This window comes from Polistes fuscatus, unplaced genomic scaffold, assembly GCF_010416935.1.
Source record: "Polistes fuscatus isolate 324 unplaced genomic scaffold, CU_Pfus_HIC Scaffold4, whole genome shotgun sequence".
NCBI classification, from domain to species: Eukaryota; Metazoa; Arthropoda; class Insecta; order Hymenoptera; family Vespidae; genus Polistes; species Polistes fuscatus.
The window spans coordinates 10594610-10619026 of record NW_025113118.1 but is presented as its reverse complement, the minus strand read 5'-3'; the positions used below and the strand labels follow the sequence as shown (position 1 = coordinate 10619026).

At 28.7% G+C, this 24417-nt stretch overlaps 3 protein-coding genes and 1 long non-coding RNA gene across 13 annotated transcripts; 3 read left to right on the top strand and 1 right to left on the bottom strand.

The window, feature by feature from the left end:
* Window positions 1–1690: 1690 nt before the first annotated feature.
* LOC122520962 (NAD-dependent protein deacetylase Sirt6) lies at window positions 1691–6174 on the bottom strand. Its single transcript, XM_043641304.1, has 7 exons — window positions 5839–6174; window positions 5281–5408; window positions 3988–4106; window positions 3766–3889; window positions 3508–3681; window positions 3239–3362; window positions 1691–3150 (listed from the first exon to the last, which is right to left on the bottom strand). The coding sequence occupies exons 1-7, from the start codon at window positions 5902–5904 to the stop codon at window positions 2668–2670; spliced, it is 1218 nt and encodes a 405-aa protein (XP_043497239.1). The 5' UTR covers window positions 5905–6174; the 3' UTR covers window positions 1691–2667.
* On the top strand, window positions 4809–5700 carry LOC122520963. Its single transcript, XR_006304627.1, has 2 exons — window positions 4809–5142; window positions 5592–5700. It is a non-coding gene; the product is annotated as an uncharacterized LOC122520963 (long non-coding RNA).
* Window positions 6175–6785: 611 nt separating the features above from the next.
* LOC122520556 (beta-1,3-galactosyltransferase 5-like) lies at window positions 6786–10607 on the top strand. 7 transcript variants are annotated; one of them, XM_043640647.1, is made up of 4 exons: window positions 6786–7156; window positions 8519–8597; window positions 8733–9326; window positions 9410–10607. In XM_043640647.1, exons 3-4 carry the CDS (start codon window positions 8771–8773, stop codon window positions 9925–9927), a joined length of 1074 nt encoding a protein of 357 aa, XP_043496582.1. In that variant the 5' UTR covers window positions 6786–7156; window positions 8519–8597; window positions 8733–8770; the 3' UTR covers window positions 9928–10607. The 7 variants fall into 7 exon arrangements, with proteins under 7 accessions (XP_043496582.1, XP_043496578.1, XP_043496584.1 ...); XM_043640643.1 differs by having other exon boundaries at window positions 6786–7339; XM_043640649.1 differs by lacking the exon at window positions 8519–8597 and having other exon boundaries at window positions 8737–9326.
* A 945-nt stretch (window positions 10608–11552) lies between these two features.
* Window positions 11553–23277, top strand: LOC122520554 (protein tramtrack, alpha isoform-like). Of its 4 annotated transcripts, none has more exons than XM_043640639.1 (6): window positions 11553–11743; window positions 13285–13633; window positions 13709–14074; window positions 14149–14278; window positions 20988–21604; window positions 22715–23277. In XM_043640639.1, the coding sequence occupies exons 2-6, from the start codon at window positions 13322–13324 to the stop codon at window positions 22976–22978; spliced, it is 1689 nt and encodes a 562-aa protein (XP_043496574.1). In that variant the 5' UTR covers window positions 11553–11743; window positions 13285–13321; the 3' UTR covers window positions 22979–23277. The 4 variants fall into 4 exon arrangements, with proteins under 4 accessions (XP_043496574.1, XP_043496573.1, XP_043496575.1 ...); XM_043640638.1 differs by lacking the exon at window positions 11553–11743 and adding an exon at window positions 12275–12966; XM_043640640.1 differs by lacking the exon at window positions 11553–11743 and adding an exon at window positions 12279–12966 and having other exon boundaries at window positions 13709–14062.
* Window positions 23278–24417: the final 1140 nt, after the last annotated feature.

The following is a 24417-nucleotide window of genomic DNA, read 5'->3' as shown; positions in this document are numbered from 1 at the left end:
AGTTTCAGACCGAGCTCTTCGTAATATACATTATTAAAATTCCTTTTTTTCATTCGATCAGATTCATTTTATCACGTGTACATATATTTATATGTGGATTATATTTTTATGTTATTCTTTCAAATTTATTTTATAATGGAAAAAAGAAAAAAAAAATAATGTTCTTTACGCGAGTATCGAAATACGACAAGACTCGATGATTTCTTTTCTTTTTTGTTTATTATATTATTAATTATTTGTAAATAATATAAACCGAAAAAATAATCTTTTATAAATTAATATGAACGGATCTCACTTCAAATAAAAATCCAGATTTGTCACATATTCACGATAGATATAAATATATTACTGAATTCAACTTAAAGAATAACATACACGACGTATGTGGGGAAAAATTTAAAAAAGAAAAAAAAAGAAATAAAAATAAAATTCGATTGAATGAAAGAAGAAGAAGAAGAAGTCGCAGAGTAGGTGGAAATTAATGTGAATGTGCAAGATGTTTTGTATATATCTTGACAGTTTATAGAGACTGTGTTTGTAAATTATCAAACATTTATATATACTTATATAGGTATATATTTAATTTGCATGCTTTTCTTATGCGAGCATTTTAAACAAATCTCGGTTTTATCAACAGCAGCAGCAGCAACAACTTAAATTACTATAATTAAACAAAATAATAGAAAAAAGTGTGTGTTTGTGTGTGTATAATTAATTAATATTTGATCGCATAAGAAAGTTAACTGTGTATAGATAGCTCAATTTATTTCACTTGCGGATAGTATATATATATATTACTATACATATAATATATATAAAATACGCATAGTCAAAGGCTACAAAGTGATTACGTTTTTCTGTCTCAATGAAAAAGAAAAACGATATTTACATAGAATTTTACCAAATATAACGACTTAGTTGATCATTTAACCGAGTCCACTTCTCTAGGCTTAAGTAGATATATTTATGAATGGAAGAACCAAATAGAAGAGAAACGAAATCCTATTTCTTGTTATTTTATCTCTGTTCTCTATTTTCTTTCTTCGTAAATATTCAATATTTGTGTGCATGTTTCTTCTCGGTATCATCATCATTACTATTCTCGCTGCAGATGATCCCCTTTATCGTTCTCTTCTATACATCTCTTTGTTTATATATATATGTATATGTAAACTTACATACAATATATCATTAATATTCATGATTCATCCTTAAATTTGTAGTATTTATTATTTTATAATAGAAACAACGTGTACGTATGACTATATTAATTGAGCGGATTTCATCAATGTTAATTCGGGATAAAGATAATGTGTAACTTAAGAATATTTCGTCTTTGATCTCGTTTTGACACAACATGCATATTAATTATATTCCCATTAAATATAATATTAATAATAATTATTATTAATATATAATTATAATTATAATATAATAACAACACCGCGCGAATATAATTATTATTAAGAAGTATGTAAACTATAAGGAAATATATTTATCGAGGCAAATGTTACCGAGTTTATTTTTCTTTTCTTTTATTTTTCTTCTTTAATTTCAATTGGACATATTTTTTTAAATTTATTATTCATAATGTGAATATATGAATCAGGAAATAAGGAGTCTACTTCTTATATAGGAAAAGGTATGTATAATTATGGAATCGTTTAAATTTTTACAACAACACGGTAAATAGTTTATGACAGCTTTATTTAATTATCGACATGACGATAATTTGATCAATAATGAATATCGATTGAAAAAATGAAAGCAAATGGTCGCTATTTACATACAAATATTACAAGATTTTTTGTTACTTGCAGTGCACGGTTTTAATTCATGCCGTCAACAAGCGTGAGATTTTTTGTAGTTTTATCTTTATATTTTTTTATTATCTTCTTTTTTATTTTCTTTTGTTTTATTTATTTATTTGTTTGTTCATTAATTTATTTTCATTTTTTGTTTGTTTCTTCCTTTGATTTCCATTCTTTTACCTATCGTCGATAAAATGTGAGCTTTTTTATTCTCTTTTCTCGCCGCTCGTTTTTTTCTTCAATAATAAAAGATCCCTACTTCCAGATTTGTTTGAAAAGATGCAAAAAGTTTACTCACTTATATGCACAACCTTGTCACTTTTTGAAATGTAAATTATGCCATCGGCATATACAACACGTATAGAGTAAAGAGAGAGAGAGAGAGAGAGAGAGAGAGAGAGAATATAGTACACTATGAGAAAAAAATGTATACTTATAATATTTGCTTAAACGCGTATAGATGTAAAAAGCTGACGAGATAGTAGTAATAATAATAATAATAATAATAATTCATTAAAATGGAAGATAAAATGAATTCGAAGATCACGACCTTATTTACAATTTGGAAAGCACTCGCGCGTTTTATTGGTTCGTAAAAAATGATTTTTCTTTATTTTCTTTTTCTTTTTCTTTCTTAGTTTTTGTTTTTTAGTTTTTTTTGTCATACTCTCGTATAAATTAAAAACTTATTTTGTGGAAAGACTTCTTCTAGAAATAATAAATCAGAAGCTCTGTAAGACAGTCTCCGCATACAATGAACATCCATTCTATGAGCACTCGTAAATACTGTTGGCGTACACAGAGATTAATACAAATATTAAAACGCGTAATAATCATCATCTACTAATAAATCACGCTACACTGTTTCAGCCATTATGTCGGCATTATTAAGCTGCGATACATTGTCTACCGAATAAGTACAAGATCCAACATCGCCTATACCTTTTTTCTCAACTTTAACAGCGTTGAGAAGCATACTGTTATCGTCTTGTTTGTTGTGCATTCCTTGGATCCTATCTACATTGTCCTCCATTTTAATTTCTTGTTTCATTGTAAACTTCCTTGTCTTTGTCTCTTGCTTAGGGTCAGGCTTTTCTCTCTCATACATAAATGTTTTTCGTTTTCTTCTCATAGGTTTGCAAACTTTTTTATATAATACGTTCATTTCTTTTATTCTGCTTGTCGGTATAGTCCAATCCATTTCCTTGCATGTTGTATCAGGATTACGTGTTGGATCCATGCTTGTATCGTATACAGGAATTTCTAATCCCAATTTTTTCATAACACTTATGATTATTTCATCAACATTTCCATTAATGATTAGATCGGCTTTCTTATCCTAAAAGCGAATCATTTTAACAATATATTGTTTTTTTTTATTACAACAACTACATATTTGAATTTATACATATATAATTTATTTTTACATGTTTAGTAGGCTGTAGATTGCATATGACAAGTCTCCCTCCATATTTTTTAGTATACAATGGAAGATTCCCGCTTGGAATAATTTGCAAAGTTGTTCCCAAGCAAATACTCAAATCAGCAACACTATATCAGCATGAGATATAACATATATGTTTGTTATAAATGTATTTCTTTCTTGTGCTTTAATAGGAAAACTACATGGAATGTAATGTATACAAAAACTACATGGAATGTATATATTTATATTCTACGCGTATCAATGAAATACCTGGAATGCAAATCTGATAATGTCAGATCACTGTCCGGTAAATTGTGTTCCCAATCCAGAATAGTATCGTGCATACGTCCACGACATGGACGACCACCTATCTGTTCAGACCTGCATACTGTATCCAAGGATTTCTTACCAACGCTTTTGCTCGCAAAGTTACGGATGAATTGCCTGCAAGTTAAACAACACAGGTGTATACAAAGATAAATAATCGAAAGTCAAGAATTTTTTTAGTTTTACTAATATACTACAAACTTTCCACATTTATCACATTGTTCTGTGAACATATTGCCATGTAATTCCGCAAGATTTTGTCTTTGAATACCAGACTTAAGGTGCAATCCGTCGATATTCTGACTAATTACAAATTTAACTTTTTCTGAAATAAAAAAAAAAACAAGACGAAAATTTATTTTAGTGAAATGCGATTGATAAATGAATAGTTAGTATGAAATACATATCCATTTTGATACTTACTGCAGTCAATTAATTTTTTTAATGCCATATGTGTCCTTGTTGGTATAGCATCGTCAAAAGAAATATTCATGGAAGGCCTTAAACCCTTTTGTTCCAATGTCCATACCCCGTTTGTTCCTCTAATTAAAAAAAGGATATAAATCGTAACAAAAATATACAAAATATAAAATATATATGATAAATAAAAAATACGAAAAGAGAGTTATAAAAACAAAAATATAAAACTTACCTTTCAAACGAAATAATTTAAAATAATAAAACATTAGATAACTTAATTCATTCTAATTATTGATCAATAATATAATTCACATAAAAAATAAAAAATTATTTTATCAATTTTTAAACCATCATTACATAATAAACACATAACACATCTTTCATCAATTTATTTATTTGCAAATTCATTTTTTCTAAAATAATAAAACTGCAATATAATATATTAATTCTTTAAGAATCATTCCATAATTAACTCAATTTGTTAACAAATTAATTTTTTCAAAACATATATATATATATATAAATAATAAAACAATTTATTATTATTTTTTAAATATATATATACCACATTTCAATACATCTTCTTACTTTTCTTTTCTATCATTTTAAAACCGGCTTTACATACTTTTTTCATTATTAAAATACACCATATACTTCTCAATATAATATTTCCCGCCATAATACTTTAAATTCGTAATCATCAATTTATTCATATGTAAATTAATTTTGCTAAGATATAAATTTTATAAAACATCTTCTCTCCTATATTTATTTAAATATACATATTATATACCACGCTTATCGAAATAAAATATTTCCCGCTTTTTTCTTTAAACATATGTATGCGTATTAATAAAAAAAAAAAAAAACAGAAGCCGATACGATATAGTAGTGGACCGTGTTATATACCGCCTAGCGTGGGGGTAGAGGTAGGAGTGGAGGAAGAAGAGGTACTTTTTGTTTTGTTTTCATTATATATATATATATATATCTTTCTTCCCCCACCTTCTATTCTTTCTCTGTTCTGTCTCAAGGCAGTCGCAGTTACAAAGACGCGACGCGACATTAAAGCGCATTCGAGTTGCTAGCCGCCTTTCCAAAATGGGGGGGTGTATGTATGGCAGGGACAACAGACAGAGAGAGTCAGGCACAGGGGAGGTAGTTATGCGAATAATGCGAATGCCGATGCAACAAAGAGAAAAGAATAAGGGATGGAGGGGAGAGGAGAGGGAGGAGGAGGAAATGAAAACAAAACAAAAATGGAAGGGGGTGGGGGGAAGAGTATATAATAATTACCGAAAATCTGGAATGCCTGCAGCTGTACTGATTCCTGCACCAGTGTGAACGACAACATGTCGCGCGCCTTGAATCCATTCCGCTAAGAGTCCACACTTTATACGAAGGGTTTCTGCGGTGTCGTATCTCTGAAAGCGAATTCTACGTGTGAAGATCGCGTATAGAGTATTGCACTCGGTTATCTGATAGATGGATAGATATATAGATAGACGGATGGATAGATAGATATGTGTATATATATGTATACATATATATATATATATATCCTATATGTACACACATAGTATGTGTACATATGTATGTATATATAGCACATATGTAAATACATACATATACCAGAAGTCTCTCCCCACCAATGAGAACAGAAGGATTTAAAAGAAAAAGAAAAGAAAAGAAAAGAAAAGAAAAGAAAGAAAGAAGGAAAGAAAGAAAGAAAAGAAAGGGATAAGATAAGAAAGGAAGAAGACAAAAAGAAAAGAGGAAACGGTTATATATCGAAGAAAAATGCATTTGAAGAAAAAAAAAAAAAAAAGAAGGAGAAGAAGAAGAAATACTCACCTCTTCTAAACCCAGAATCCCTTTGTTTTCGTAAGGCGACAATCCGTCCGCGTAACTGCATGACATTTTGCGAATGTAATTCCACAAGAATAGGAATAAACAGGAGTAAAGACTTAGGAAACGTATCGACGCTCTCTTTACGATCGAAAAACGACCATTTTCAAGGTGAATTATCGGCTTCTCAAGCCTCACCGTACCTACGTAAACACAATTTTTAAGTTAATGACCGCGCTATGTTATGTTTATACGCTACGAATGACGATAAGTGATAGGAAACTCGAGATCCACTGGGAACGCATTCTGTTTTATAGACTGCACTGTACGCAATGAAATGGCACTTGAACAGAAAGAAGATAATAAACCTTTGGGAGCATGCGCTTTAACGACTATCGCGGCTTCGCTCCCGTAAACGCCTAAACCTTCTCCCACATATTCGATAAGCGTAGGATATTAACTACCGCCACCTTGCGTGGACGCTGACGAAACACCATTGCTACCCGGGAAATTCAAATAATATCTATCTTATCTCCTTCTCGTAATTTATTCTATGTCAAGGAAAATAAAATAAAGTGCTTCTTATCTTTGAAATTGGATTATTATCTAGCTCGTCTAAAAAGTTACCGATAACGATTGACGTAACTATTGACACGTGCAGTTATAATAAGCACTTAATGATTATTTGCAATGGAATGTGAACATTTTTATTGTTGATAATAAAGATAAACAAAACAACATGTGTATATACTTACGTCAAATTGAGCGTTTTTTAGTCACACGTTTTTACGAAAATGCATATTCGTATTTAAACGTTTTGTTTATGTTTTTTGTGGACGTATAATATTTCGTCATTAAAAGAAATATTTGAATTATCCTTTGTATATATATATATATATGTATATATATAATATGTATATATATATATATATATATCTTTTTCTTGAAAGTACACCAAAGTATTTTATTTAGTTCATGACTCTTGGCGTCGAAACGAAAATTTCTATTAAATTCCATCTCATTTCGTTCGCGATCCCATCAAGTTCGGTTCTAACTGAAAAGAAGTAGGGTATTATGCGTAGTTGAATAAATAAATAAAATTATAACAAAGTGGGGGTGTAAAAATGAGGGGTGTAAGAAAGAAAAAGAAATGATACGATTGAAATAAAGAACATCTCGAAGGAAAGTAAAAAACATTATTTGTCTTGTTCGGTGCTATATTAAACGGGATATCGACGAAAATACGACCACGGGATTCATTTTCCTAAGGCTTTTTTTTCGAGCAGTAAAAATACCATCTCGTGAGAAAGAAAGAGAGAGATATGTAAGATTCACTACTACGTATTGTCTGCGTCACGAAATGCATACATAATTTAACCTTAAACATATTTTTGGGGGATTTTTTTATCAGCCCTATCATAATCGATTGTGTTATCATATGTATATAGATAAAATAAATATATCCGTATCGTGGATATTAAAAAATTCGTCAAATTGGCCGTGTCACGTAAGTTAATAGTACACATATTTGTTCCTTTACTTCATTTTTATTTTTTTTTATTTTTTTAAATTTATTTTTTATGTATTTTCATTTGACAATTACATTATGCAGCCTTTGCGTATGATCTTTCTAACCGGTATATTTTAAGTAGCGTTTCATTGATACATCTTGACATCAAATTCGTGATTATTAATTCATTTGTGGTATTAATTAGAATTTGACATTTGTTCTATCGATGCGAGTGTTGATTTTTTTTTCTTTTCTATCTTTTGTCGGTTTTTTTAATTAAAAAAAAATATATTTTTACGTATATATACACGTCAACAATTTTTGCACCCTTATCTATTACACAGTTAAAATTACTTATTTAGAAATTTTGCAAGTTCAGTATCGTCGTCTTTACATTAATATCGAACGGTTAAAACATTGACGTGGCTAAAAATAAGTTTGAAAGAAAAGCTACTGCGTTTCAAGTAGAAAACGTTCCTAATATTTTACCAGGAACAATTGAACGTTTCTAATTAAATATATATGTTAATTATATAATTATTTAAAAACAATTGAATACTTTTATTGTTGTTGCAAAGTGTGTGTGTGTATATATATATATATATATATATGTGTGTGTATGTGTATATATATATTTGTTTTAAAACTACATATTAACTACGCGAAAGAAACTAGAGGAGGTAAACAGCGCTAATATTTGAAATTTACGTCACACCGTAAAATATTTTTTTTATTTAATTCCATGTCATAATTTGTTAACACGTTATCATTATTTAAGTGAAGTCGAATTACATAACATCTGTTTCGTAGTCCGAATTGTCAACAATAATTATTGCTAATGAATTTATCACAAGTGTGCAATTGTGCATTAATCATTCCTCTAAATACATTAATGAGATGCACGTCGTCAATAATACAGTACATACCTTTACAAATAATTTTATTAAAATTTTAATAATAAGATTTATATTAAATATATTAGAATACGTTTTAAAAAAAAAATGTATACATATATAAATTAGTATATACATATGAGTCACAGGAGTATTCGTAATCCTATTGTCAATTTAAAACAATCAGCAATATTTTCTCGTAATACGATATTTCAAAATTTTTATACATAGAAACATATTTTAGGATTATTAAACTTTTCAATTGATATAAATTTTATTGCAGAAAAGTATTTTATTATAAGAGAAGTAAAATTTAACATAACTAATAAGAAAATTGGTCTCCCAAGAGTATTTGCATCTATGTAAGATATAATAAAAATACACACAATGATTATTTTTGTAAATTATATATAAATGATTTATTTTGATAATTAAATATATTAAGTATATGTGATAATTATAATATTTGAATGTATCATACAATTATTATGTTTCAGGCAGAGTATAATACATATGATGAAAGGGCGTCATTAGCATGCTGGAAAAGCGGTTGCTTCATGCTCCTGGTTCGTCGCCATGCACCCTGATCTTTATGGTCGCTTTGGCACTTACAGGATGCATTACCTTTTGGTTTCATATAGAAAGTTCAGGATCACTGACTCCTTACTCAAACAGTCCATCGGCTCCTGGATACGTACTTATTTTACCTGGAAATCTCACACCACCTTCTCCACCTTATTCATTAAGCCAGCTTCCGTCCGATGACAAATCCACTTTAATCGATATGAAGGATTTCAAATTTATAATTAATCATGATCCTTGTAACAAGACGCAACCATTGTTGCTTTTGTTGATTCACTCAGCACCAGCTAATTTTCCTAAGAGGAATGTAGTACGGGAAACATGGGGACAGAAATCATCCGACTTGATATTGTTGTTCCTCGTTGGATTTTCAGAAGAATATCAAGAAGAATTGGAAGAAGAAAATAAAAAATATCAAGATTTGATACAAGGAAATTTTCTTGATGCCTACAGAAACATGACCTATAAGCATGTTATGGCATTGAAGTGGGCTACATATCATTGTCCAAGTAAATAATATTATTTATCATACATGTATATATGTATAAAAATAATTTGTCCACTTTTTAATATATTTTAATATGTTTCTTAGGTGCCAAATATATATTAAAGCTAGATGATGATGTTTTTGTTCATATTCCTGCTATGCTGGACTTTCTAATCCATACGCTCTCACCATGGGGTGCTAGACGTTTGATTCTATGCGATCTTAAATCGGCAGCCGTAGTTAAAAGATCTTGGCGATCAAAGTGGAGAGTTTCTCCGCTAGAATATCCTGGCAGACATTATCCAATATATTGCGCTGGATGGGCTATTTTATATTCTCCTGACATTGTATTCCTACTGTATCGAGAAGCTCAAAAAGAACCATATTTCTGGATTGATGACGTTCATATTACTGGAATATTGGCTAGAAAATTAAACATTACGCAATCTTCTTTAGATTCTTTGGTGCTTACACCTGAGAGTATGCAAGATTTATTACAAAATCCGTACATTCAAAGAGATTTTTTATTTGGACCACCTAATTTAATGGAGAATGAGATAAGAGCCTTATATAGTTTGATTAGCAGTAAGCCACGGCTTACAAGTGAAAGCCTAGTTAATTGATACTTTATACAAATTTTTTATTTATTCTCAATGTCTTGATTGATTATTGATAGAGAGGCATAATTTTTAGTAAATGTTTATTTGCACAATGTAAAGAAGTCATAATGACAAAATATTTTATACGTGATTTTTAAGTCTTTCCATTTAATTAAATGATGAACAAGAATTGTTAAGTACGCTTGTCAAAGACTTATAATCAACAAAAAGAGTTTAGGCAGCGAATATTGTGAATTTTTTAAAGTGCTATCTACTTTTTTTAGATTGCATTTACAAAAAGTGTAGATATAATATTAAAGACAAAAAAAAAAGAAGAAAGAAAGAAGTGAAAGAGAAAACAAAAGAAGTTTAGAATATTACCTTGTTACTCATGAATTTTAAAGAGACAAAATAAAATTGTTATGTAGAATTAAGTACAACCCCGAATCAAGGGTCCATTTCCAATTAAATTTGAGATTTAAATGTCTGTTTCTAATTGTTAGTATTTTCGATGTGAACAAAGACGTGCTATTCTTTGATACTTTGTGTTTAGTATTATAGATGCATAACTATATACATATATAGGATATTGATAATTCTTATTTATTTTGGGAAAAAAATTTGATGATGTTTCCGCTTAATGTGTATAAAGAATACTCAGTAAAAAGGTTTTCTCTTCAAAAATATGATTCTAGAGAACAAAAGAGGGAAATAAAAAAGAGAGAGAGAAAGAGAGAAAACCTTCTGCTAATACTTAGTAAAAAATAACTTGTAAATTTTCTGCAAGTTAAATGGAATACTCTAAATAGCACTCTCGAATAGCCAAAAGTAGGACCAATGTATAAAACAAACTGTGTACAAGTTTCATGTGATTTAAACTACAAATTTCAGCTCGTTCTGATCTTGGTTACCTGGAATAACTATATGCAAGAAAAAGAAAGAAAGATTAAAAAAAAAAGAGAAGAAAGATATTACATTTAAATCTTAAATAACTTGCACGAATATTAAGTATGAAAAAAAAAATAACTTCTGATATATGTATTTTCTGTATTTCTTTTTTATACTGATAATGAGATCGATGTTGTATTATCTTTATTTCTATAAGGGAAAAAGGGAAAGAGAAAGAGAAAGAGGGAGAGAAAGAGTATGTTGCTATATTATTCAAATATACTCACATAGCCTAATGCAGTATACTCTATTCTATATGAAGTATACATTCTAATGCAAATTATCTTATAATTTCAATAAATATAAATCATTTCAATTATTCAAACTTATCTCTCCTATTCACAATAATAAGAGAAGTGGGTTGAAAAGTTTTGAGACTATGTTGAGAAATAAAAGCAAATTTGAAAAAAAAAAATACTTTCTATGTTAGACTTAAAACTTTTCAACCTATCCACGTATAATAATTATTTATCTTTCAGATAAGTTATTTCATAAATGTTGAATGTATGGAATATTTAACGCGTATATGAATTTAAAAAGAAAAGGAAAGAGAAAAGAATATCGATTTTAAATTCTAATAAAAGATTATTATTCATTAAGAATATTAAACAGTAATTAAGAATATAATATCAAATTTGAAGAATAATATATATAATCATGCAGATAATATTAATTAATAGATTATAAATTATTTAGTAGTAAAATTTAATGATAATTGTTAACGAAATGAAAGGATTATAAAATTGATTTCATTGTTCCAAAAATATGTCCAATTACGTGATATCGCGGTTAACTGAAATAGCCAATCAATTTATGAGCATCTCTCGACACTCCGCCCCCGCGCTTCATCATTTGCGCGCCATAAAGGCAGCCATTGTGCTAACGTTCTGAGGTGAGTGTCATAATTTTTTTACGTCGTTTAATATCTTATTAATTATTAGCTTTACGGATTATTCATTCCTTTTACATACGTACAAAATTATTATTATTAATTAGGGATATTGTTCAATTTTTAAGCTATTTAATCTTTTTTACATGTGTACATATATAATTTATCTTATTCTCGTATAAATAATGACATTTATTTGATACAAGTTAGATTACTATGATACGCTTGTAAGATACTCCGACGTATTTATATATTTATATGTATATATATATATATATATAGATATATACATAGTGTATACATATATATATATATATATATATAATCTGTGGTTTGTGTGTGTATATGTGTGTGTGCGTGTATTTAATTCGAAACATTATGTTCAAATTATTTATATTAAAAATATAGATAAAATATTTGATCTTATTTTAAATGATACAATAAAGAAATTAGCTCTTTTTGTTATTTTATTTTAATAATAAAATTAATTACAAATTCTCGAGGTTATATTAAATGAAGAAAAAATATATTAGCTTTTTTTATTTTAATTTATATGTATATATTTATTTATTTATATTATTTTTTATTGTATACCTATCGAAAAAGAGTGGTAAGAAGCCAAAGATCATTTTAAAAGTTGTACGCATTTTTACTTGACAGATCCTCACTAGGTGTCGCTTTTATCTGACCGCTATATTGATCAAGTTAGATTTTATAAGGACGCACGTTGATAAGATCTTTCGTATTTGCTAGTTTCGCGAAAAGTTTTAAGCTATTGTAACATTTGTTGTGACAGATTTTGGCAATAAATACATCCATTTTGTCAGCGTCGTAATTGTTCGCCTATGACGTCATTTGTGCATTACACAAGCGTCATCGCTTAGTCTGTTTTGTGGAAAATTTTATAGGATTCGTGGTTTGGAGTAGAATTGACCGCTCGCTCATCTCTCTCTCTCTCCTACTCTATATATTATAATATTTTGTTTTATTTTGTTTTGTTTGCTTTCCTTTTAAAACATAGACGCAGGTGCTATCGAAGTAGTTTCCTACCGTGCGCTTATTATTTTTTTCTCCAACACTGTGAAAGTTACGCGACAGTGTTTTCACTCCCGACCAACTCACTTTCGGTGTTGGAACGAAGTAACACACGTAGTGTTATTTATCTCCCATCATACATCATTGCATCAAATCTGTATTTATTATGGAGCTACAGTAACATATCCTTTGTAAGTACAATGTCAAATTTATTGTAATAATTAACTCTTTCTTTTCTTTTTTTTTTCTTAATTTTGACAAATTATTTTGTCATTTTGATGATAATGACACAGATTTGGCTATATATATATATATATGCATACATATTTTTTTTTTATTAGTAATATTTCATTATGTACTTAATTAATTATTAGAATATTATTTTAATTTAGATTACTCGAGTGGATTGTTATTTATTGTATATTATTACTTTTATTATTTAAATATATATGATCTGCACATCGCTCTTAATGCATACATTAACAAATATTTTATTTGTTTTCTTTCAGTAAAATATTGATAAAGGTGCTATAAGTTGATATCAAGATGTCCATGCAACAGTTTTGTTTGCGATGGAACAATCATCAACCAAATTTCATTTCTGTATTTTCAAATTTATTAAGTAGTGAAACATTAGTTGATGTTACATTAGCCGCAGAAGGCAGACATCTTCAAGCGCATAAAGTTGTACTGTCGGCATGTAGTACATACTTCCAATCGTTATTCACAGTTAATCCATGTCAACATCCGATCGTTATACTCAAAGATGTTAAATTTTCCGATCTCAAAATCATGGTAGATTTTATGTACTATGGAGAAGTTAACATTTCTCAAGATCAATTACCATCGATTATTAAAGTAAGTATCAATAATTATCAAATGTGTTAACACTTATTGGTAATAGTGAGATATTATTTTTGTGTTTCCTTACAGACAGCGGAAAGTTTGAAAATAAAAGGTCTCGCTGAAATGCATACAGCTTCGTTAACTAAATGGCCAAGTAGTAGTAGTGAACAAGGAGCTGTAGATCGTGGAGAATCTTGTTCTCCTAGTCCATCTCCTCTTTCTCCATCGTTTAGACGAAAAAGATTAAGAAAAACATCTACAGGATCCACATCTGGATCTGGAGATAAAACAGAAGAAATTAATGAGATTACATTGGTCGCTACTAACATAGTTAAACCAGAACCATTGATTGTATCGCAAGAAAGCGGTGAAAATGTAAGGCGACCAGTGAATACCAGCACAGAATCGCAAGGAAGTATCGATGAGGATCAAATATCAATAGTAAGCGTACTGGTAAAAAGAACATTTTTTTTAAATAGTTAATAGGACCTATGGTTCTAATATAGACTCTTACTAATTTCTTATAGATGAGTAATATGGAAAATAGTTCTACAACGATGCCAGCACAAAGTGATGGTACAATACAAAATGTGAATCAACAATCGAGCGGAAATGTAGCACAAAGTTCTGTTTCTTCTCAACCACCAGCACATCAAGGTAAGATTAATATTAAAAATTAATGATTATTTTTTTTATTTTTTAATTTTTTAAATATACCAAGTATTTCAGGTTAATATTAAAAATAAAATAGCAGACTTTATTTAGATAGAATAGAAATAGGCGCAAGAAGAAAAGCTCAATTATTGAGACTATCCTTTATTTCTTCATTCATTTATATATAATGCATGTATCGTAATATAGTTAATGATCACTTTCTAAGTCCTATTATTCATTGAAATTTAATATTTAATATACTTTTTCATTCGAGAATATCTAGCACACAAAAAGATAAATTAATATGATTGTTAAAATTCTTTCTTTTATACAACATAATAAGAGAAAGGTATAAAGACATATGATTAGGTCATAAAAAATTATTTGATCGAGAAGACACGAAACAATACTAACAAATGATTTCTCTCAAGTATATACATGTAGGGACTATTACTATTCTTTATACAATTCTTTAAATCTAACTATATACTTGCATGCTAATGAATCAGAAAATACGCATGGGAAAATTGATACTCGGAATCTTGTAAAAATACTTTTGCATATTACAGATTTTGTTAACATATGAAACTATTGATACATATTATAACTATTGTTATTATTGTTATTATTATTATTATACGTAAAGAAATTTATAGGCAATATAGTAAAACCTTGTTAGCTGTAATTAAAAGTAAGATTTTTCAGATTTAGTTTAAATATATTATCCTATTTGTACATAAATAGAGTCATATGCATATACGCAGATATATATATATATATATATGTATTACATGCATACATATATATATTGTTAATTTTTTTATATATGACTAATTTGCTACAACAATTATATGTAATAAAAATTCGATAAGATTTAAGATAATTTGAAGGTTGCATGTTGCTTGTAAATTAAGTAAATAATTTGGTAACTTTTAATCTAGCGGATGCATATTGGTTGTGATGGGTACTATAAAAACTGCATGCGTTAATAAGTACTATTGATACACACATTATATGCTGGCACAGATGCGTTTAAATGTATTGCACAAAAAAAAATCAACAGGCGTTTGACATGATAATAGAGCGAAAGTAAAGGAACAAAGATATAGAAATGATAATAAATTAAATTCAGTCTCACTCTCTCATTAAAATACTCTATCTCACCATGGTACACAGATACATAGCACACAATGTATATTTCCTGAAAGGACAGTAAATTGGGCCTTTGACATTGTTGAATGTGTATGTGTGCCTTGTTCTGTCCTATAAATAAAATAGTCATACACTTTTTTATATGATACTTAAACGATGATGTGCTTAAAAATGTATCTGTGCCATGCCATAATATCATTTATAATATTTTCACATACATATTATTTTCTATGTACAATATATCGAGTATTTGTTATTCTTTCTCTTGCTTACAGCTTAGCATTTTATTATTATTATTATTATTATTACTATTATTAATATTACTATTATTATTATTACTATTACTATTATTATTATTACTATTATTATTATTTCTTTTTCTTTTTTTTAATTATGTTGGGTGGAGATAAATGATATTTTTTTTTGGCAAAAATTATTAATCCAATTTTATTATTACATACATACACACATACATTATCATTTATATGAATTATATGATTTTTTTACTCTTCACATTGAACCATATTTTCAATAATTATCTTTAATAGAACTGTAACATTCACTTAATGCATTTTACATATAGTCGTCACATATATCGTTATAAAAAATACATTATATATATATATATGTATATATATGTATATATATATATATATATATTAAAGGACTTGCCAATACATATATGAATAAGATAGGATCTGATGAAAGATCTAAATGATATAACTTAAGATTATTAATTTGATTGAATTACATATATATAGTAGAATTATTAGTAAATCTATATATATATATATATCTGATTTTGATCCTATATGTATATATACATATTTAATTTATTATTATTTTCGAAGGAAAAAAAATATTTTTTTAAATCGGGGTAATATTTTCCTGTGCTCTGACCAAAAATACATCGGTCTGTTCTACAGGATTACAATGGACTATTATGGAGCACACATATCCACGTTTCGCTCTGTCCTCGTGTCAAACGAATCTGTCGATCCAAGCGTCATCAGCGTTTACAACGCCTGAAATAACAACTTCTTCGACGATCAGCGATCAGTACTCTGGTACCAGCACCACTGGTTCCAGTTGTGCCCTGACGAATTATCCAAACTCATCGTCGCACGGGACCTCATCGTTACAGCATACATCATCGTCCTCATCGAGTGGTGGTGGTGGTGGTGGTGGAGGTGGTGGAGGCGGCGGTGGCGGTGGCGGCGGCGGCGGCGGCGGAGGGGGCCCACCCCCCTCGTCTACACAGTGTCCGAGTAACTGCCAGAGTCCCTGCGCCAGTCCGCAAACTGCTATTAAAAGGAAAAGATCTACAAATCCACAAGCTGATGAGAACTTTATTAGAGCTCTCGATGCTGTGCGATACGGTGGTATAGGGTTTTGCAAAGCTGCCAGAATGTTCGGTGTAAATAATCGAACACTTTGGCTCGAGTACAAGAAACGTGGTTATCCCAATAATCGACCTAGCTTAAAATCAAGAGTGAAACAAGAAGTTAATTCCTCACCACCGCCTGCACAATCGGCCCAACCTGTAAATTCGCAAAGTCCAACCCCCATGGGGCCACCATCGACTCCGCACAGTACACATAATACTCATAGCACTCATACTATGTTAACCACTCATAGTCCTCATACCATGTTAAGCGGTTACATTGATAGCAGGCATACGGACTATGCATTACCAAGTACTACCATGCCAATTAATTTACACGGAGTTAATTATAATGCCATGTGAGCTGAATCACGATCGGATTATTATTTGTATGTATAAATATTATGTAAGAGAGAGAGAGAAAGAGAGAGAGAGAGAGATAGAGAGATAAAGAAAGATCAAGAGATAAAGCTTTTCTCAGATGACGTATATCTTACATTAGATTAGTGTCATCTCGTCAAGCTGAAATTTTATTCATGAAAATTATTTATCGATTTATAAAGAGCTCGATGAATGATACTGCATCGCAAAAAAAAAAAGAAAGAAAGAAAGAAAAAAAGAAGAGAAAAGCAGAAGCAGAAGGAACAAAACAAAGATAAGACGAAAATCTAAAATCACAGATTTTTGTCGCGTATTCGTATACTCGTAAACTCGAAATAATATTGGATTTTTACCTGTGGTTGGTGCAATCCAATACTTTGTATACACAGAAGATTTTTTATATTAGGAGGCCTCTAATGAAATCTCATTAATAATTAATTGGCTGATTATATCGCATTTCTCCCTAGACGGGGGATAAAGCGAGTGAGAATCGAATAACAACAAATTTGTAAATTAAATAATTTATTATTTATAATTCGTTCATTATTATAAAATTAGCGTTGTTTTGATAGTATTGTGATATATAATATATGGAAAGAAAAATGAAAGAAAAAAAAAACAAAACAAAAAAAAAAACGAAAGGAAAAACCTTGCGAACGAATATTCTCTACTTTTGTAGAAATTTATCGATAAATTTCTAACGAAATTACAAATAATTTGTAATTTTTAAATATTATAAATATATATTAGAAGAAAGAGAGAGAAGAAAAGAAAGAAGAAAGGAAGAAAGAAATAGAGAGGGAGAGAGAGAGAGAGAGTAATTATCTTTATTTTTTTTATATTTTTTTTTTGTTTTTAACTATTTAGGAAATATATATATATATTATGTCTTTATAAAGGTCCTGAGATTTAAGCTGTGTAGAGTTGGAGTAATACCAGTGTTGATTGTAGTTAAGAAAAAGAAGATGACGATGAAAAAAAAAAAAACGGGAGGTGAGGGGAAATGAAGAAGACACAAATATGAAAAAGCATTATTATCGATAATTGTATTATTCTGTTACACCATTTTTAGAGTATGGCTATTACCTTCAATAATTTTTGTATGTATACCACGACGACAACAAGAACAACAAAATGGAAAAGAAATAAGTAACGTAGAAAAATGACAGTATTCAGTTTGAAGAAATAAAATCTATCGCGTCTGTATTTGCACAAATTCATTACATTTAACAAAATTACAAATTACATGCACGAATACTTACATAAAAGAATAAATGTATGTATTGTAATATTTTAATTTTCGCTATTTGCTTTAAACAGCAAATTCAAAAAAGGAAATACAAATGTTATCGCGGTTTATCTTTCATTATTACGAGATATACAATTTTCGGTATAGTATATACAAATGACATAACAAATAAATTATTATACTATCAGTATACAATAGTATCGTTTATGATTATTCGATTGTGCTTAATTAATTGTGTGTTTAATAATTAACATTTTAAATATCATTCATGGTAAACGGTTAAATATCAAGATATCGCAATTTGTTTCTCTCACAATATGTTTCCTCTTCGTATGTATGTATGTGTGTATACGTCATTTAATATTAGATTAAATACAACAATAAAATATATAAACCGATTCATATAATAACGAAAGTATTATATAAAATTGAGAATGTATTTCGATCGTTATAATTTGATTTTTAATTCAATATTTTTTACAAGACTTTATAATTAATTTATTCTTTTGAAATAGATAAGAAAGGAAAAGAAAAAAGAAACGAGAGGTCATGATATTATTAGAAATTCGATTTTGTTGGATACGAATGAATTGTTCAATATCAAAAAATATTGTTACTAAATAATTGAATGAAATTTCCATTTCATTTCATTCTTTTTTAAACATATACATATACATATATGAACATATGTAAATATATACACGTACGACGTGTATTAAATTTTGGTAATTTTACCGGTTCAAAATTGTAGGAAGAGGGGGTGTGTGTAATTTATTTTTTATTTTTTACCGTTAACAATGGACTTCATGCATACACTTCGGTTTCAGCTGATTTACCAAAGTGACGGATAAATAATGCATGTATTGAATGTGCAAATATAGTTTAACAATTATAACAAAAAAAGAGAGATTTTAATATTTCTGAGATATATATATATATATAAAGTATTTCTTCTGATGTAAGTATTAGTTATTTTGTAATTTAAATGAGAACAAAAGAAAAAGATAAGCAGATGGAAAGGGGTAAGAGATCCGAGTAGAGAATTTTCGTATTTAATTAATTTTAATTAATTATCGAAGGAACGAGAGTGTAGCGGCGAAGAAGAATTGTTTAGAGTAACGAAAAAAAAAAAAGTAATCAGAATTAATCATTACAAATGTTAGCTGCTAATTATAACTAATTATAAGCATTTACACGCATTATACACACTGACATATAAGAAATCAATAACGAATGAATAAAAATGAGTATATTCTCAGCAGATATTGCAAATAGGACTGAATTTCCGATTTTTCTTATAATTTTTCTCTTCTTTTGTAATCATTATTATTACTGTTATTATTATTATCATTATTGTTATTATTATATTACTTTGATTATTATTATTTTATTATTATTATTATTTTATTAGCATTTTAACTTTTTAATTTTAATTTTTGTTTTTATTTTAATTTTATTGTTAATCCAATTTTTTTAATTCTCTTCCCTTTTTTTTTTTTATATATTTTATCACGAAGAAAACAATAATTCGGGCTTTTATTATTGTTTTCTTTTTATTTTCAAATCCGTTTAATTCGAAATACCAAAAATGAGAGCGAGATACGTATAAAATAAAATTAAGTAAAATAAAATGAAATGAAATAAAATAAAATAGAATAAAATAAAATAAAATAAAATAAAATAAGTAAGTAAAGTAAAGTAAAGTAAAGTAAAGTAAAGTAAAGTAAAATAAAGTAAAGTAAAATAAAAATCTGTTATATATATCGCGCGTATTTCTCATTAACGTAGCGGCGAACGTACGACGTAATTAAGAAAGAATCTAGTTCTCGAATGAACGTTATAAGGCTTAAACAAAAATTGACAAAATCGAGTTTAATGTGTCAATGTTATGTATAACACATTTAATAAACTACATTAAGTAAGAAAAGAACAAAAAAAACTATATTTACATTCTCAAGTTTTAGCACATAACGATAAGTATGTAAGGGAGACAAACATTTTGATCTTGTTTGTATAATAATTATATATATATATATATATATAATTATATACGGAATTCAATATATCGGAATTTCAATATATGATAAAGCTTATAAATCGATTAATCCAATTAATTTCACGTATCACATCATCATCATTCGTCATATTATTGTTGCAGGTAACAATGTTTACCTTCGTGTATCAATTCAATTAAATGTGTCGAATCATTTTTTGCACGATTATCAGTAAAACATTACAAAATGTTATGTAAAAATTTCAATAATCTTTATCATATAGTTCACACATATGTAAATAAGCATGAGTTATATTATGTATATAAATATCTTAAACGAATAGAAAATTGCAAAAATATAAAAATACCTTTTTTTTTTATATCTAGGAAGATAATAAAGAAAAGAAAAAAAAAAAAAAAAAAAAAAAGGAAACGTTATAAAAGACCGTCAAACTATGAAATTTGCATATATATACCTATATATAATATCGTTATATGACGGTACGAATGTTTACATGTTTCACGTGTTAAAGATAAACCAATGTTATTTCAGCTCTTCAGTACAAAATGGGTGGTTCGAAGAGAGGTCGTCTATTGATGCGTCAGCCAAGAGTGAAGAAGGAACCATCCCATTTATCTCCGGACAACGACCCAAATTCACCCCACATCGTTTCCTCGTCCATTCACTTGACGGCACAAACATTGAACGTACCTCCTCAGTCGTCGCCTCGTACCTGGGAAGAAACTAGGAGTTCATCGCCACCTTCTATATTGGTCACACAATCGAATCTTTTAACAGTAACAACGCCAACAAATTTGTTAAGCGTACCTCAGCCGTCCTATTTGACGAAACAACATTCTCATCCACTTTTGTCCAGTCAACAGTCAAGTACCAGTAGCAATTACTTGATACAAAGGCAACATTCAAATCCTGAGTTTCCTGGAAGGACTACGAGTCCTTCGATAGTAGTTGAACCAGCACCGATCGTTAAAACCGAAGAGGATATTAAAGATGTATCTAATTACGAAGAACCTATTTTGACTATAACTAATGCTGGAAGTAGCAGCAGTAGTAGTAGTAGTAATATTGCCAGTGGTAATAATACTCAATCAGCAGGTGGATTAAGAGTCAAAACGACTGAACTTAGGCGAAGTTCTTCTTCGCCTCAGGTATGTTACTTTTCTATTTCGTTTTTTCTTTTTTTATAATCCTAATGGAATTTCATTATCAAGGGAAAATATGTATATATGAGATATAAATTTATTTAAATTAAAGATATTTCTATATATTGCGGTTAAACGGAGAATGGTTAGCCTAGAAATGTGGGTCTGATTGATTGGGAAACGTTGATTGACGCAAACTTTTAATCATATATATTTTCTTTATTGATATAAAGAATCATATTTTTTATTAATTTAATACGTAATAAAAAGGAAGATAACGGAAACGTCAAAACGAAGTAGGATATAACATTCGGCTTAGACATTCAAGTGCTTTTTTTTCTTTTTTTTTTTTTTTTAATTTACGTTTGATCATAAAATTGTTAATTTCGAATCATACGACTATGTTTCAAAGATTCCTATTGTTTGTTGGACTTTGAGAGTGTTAAAAGTGGGGATAGGCGGAGCAAGCGCATCCATCTTTCTTGTCCCTGTGCTGTCCTGTACTCATTATAGTACTTGGCCGCATTATACTGATCTATGGAACCTTACATAAGGTCTTTGTAATAAAATCACGAATAAATAGATATTTTTATCAAAGTGAAAACTTCTTTAGGCGTCTCATAGCGTAGACATTTTTTATTATGCAATGAGAATGAATCTGATTCGTCATGTTCCGAAGTAAAACGTTCCATTCGGATAAACTCGGCTCCCTCCCCCTCCCTGTAGTTAGTCGAACGAGCGAGAAACAGCTAACTGTGGGACATTGCATCGTTTCGTTTTGTTACTTATTGCGAATATTTTAATTTAATATTAGTTACGATTTGTGCACGTATATAATATTTGAATATTGTTTTTTATAGATTGTAAAATCGAAGATGAATCAAAATAGCCAATTCCTAATGCGCGTTTGAGAAAATATCACGAAAGAATGCTGCAAGAAAATGGTTCTCCTCGAGAAAAATTAATCTTCAAGCATAACTATAATAAACAATATAATGAACACAAATTCTCACAATAAAAAAAGAAAATTAGAAAGGAAACTTTTAAATATGCGATTAATGATTTGTACGTATTTAAATGAATAATTGTCCAAGATGTAATAATTATTATTTTTAGACAACGCGCAGAGAATCCAGAGAAGGTACAGGTGATCAACGATTAGCTCATTGTCCAGTATTACGTCCTGGTCCAGCTTTAGGTTGTAATCATTGTTGGAACACTATGGATGCTCACAGAAGAATCTTACGAAGAAAAACCAAGTACCATTGTCCAGAATGTCAAATTAATTTATGTATCGTACCTTGTTCCCAGGAATATCACGAGCAACGTCGCGAATTGATATCGAAATTGAAACCCTTACCAAAAACTAGCTCCGTTTAATTAACATCCTACTAATTATTATTCTTTCTTTTCCTTTTCCCCCTCCCCCCCTCTTATTTTTTCTTTTATTTATTTTATTGTCGTAGGAGAGATAAACTCGGCTGATTTATTACCACACGTATATTATATGAATGTATGTGTGTGTATGTATGTATGTATGTAAGTATATGTAAGCGTACGCTTTTAATGTGTAATGAAATATCGCGTCGAATCGAGATAAAAAGTTTGGAGAAAAAATTCCATTTTCATAATTGAGAAGAAGTATATTTATTTTTTTTTTCTACGATGTGAAATAATAATAGTAATAATAATAATAATAATTATTATTATTATTCGAAATCAACGTTTAATTGAAATCAAAAACAGAAAATGATAATAATATGTTTTCGTTGAACGAGGAACTAGTCATTTTTTTTTTAAAACAAGTTTCGAACATCAATCACGTTCATATGAATTGTCGTGTGTGTATATTTTTTTTTTTTTTAAATCAACGTTTAATTGAAATCAAAAACAGAAATGATAATAATATGTTTTCGTTGAACGAGGAACTAGTCATTTTTTTTTTTTAAAACAAGTTTCGAACACTCAATCCACGTTCATATTGAATTGTCGTGTGTGTATATTTTTTTTTTTTTTATACATATTTTTTAAATTAACATAAAAATGTTTTTTTCTCCTTTATATATATATAATATATATATAATATATATATATAATTTTTATTTAATATTTATTTTTATTTTTATTTTTATTTTAATTTTTATTTTTAATTTTATTTTTGGCGAACGACATGCTCACTTTGATATATGTTTCGAAAATCACACACATAATCTTAGTTAGGTGTACATATATTGAGATCGTTCATCATTGAAGAATTTATGATTAAGAAAATACATTTATGCCAAGCAAAATTATTATTTAAATAATGTTCCTACGTATATCATTTTAAGTAGTAAAACGTAGACAAAAATTTGAAATTATTCATGCGTAATAACGATTGCAATCGTGACTACTAATACAACTACAACTGCTACTACGTATACGTGACATTTTTCGTCGTTCTCCAAATAGTACAAGTCATTTGTTATATTACACGATAGTATTATATATAATATAATATAATTAAATTTTCGTTATTGTTACATTGTCTCTGTACAAGAAACAAAAAGAAAAAGAAGAAAAAAATGTGTCGGTTAATTATTAGTTAATTATTAATACTATAATATATTGACATTTTTAATTTATTTTATCGTTTGTTTTTTAATATAAGATATCATTGTAGTATAAATATATACCGGGTGTTCCAGAAGATACGGATTTAATGAAAAGATTTACGTAGAAAAATAAATTTATACACACATATACACACAAAGTAGGACGACCTCCGTTTCTTAAAAACTGGCACGTAACCATTTTCTAACAATCGCAAAACGTGGTTA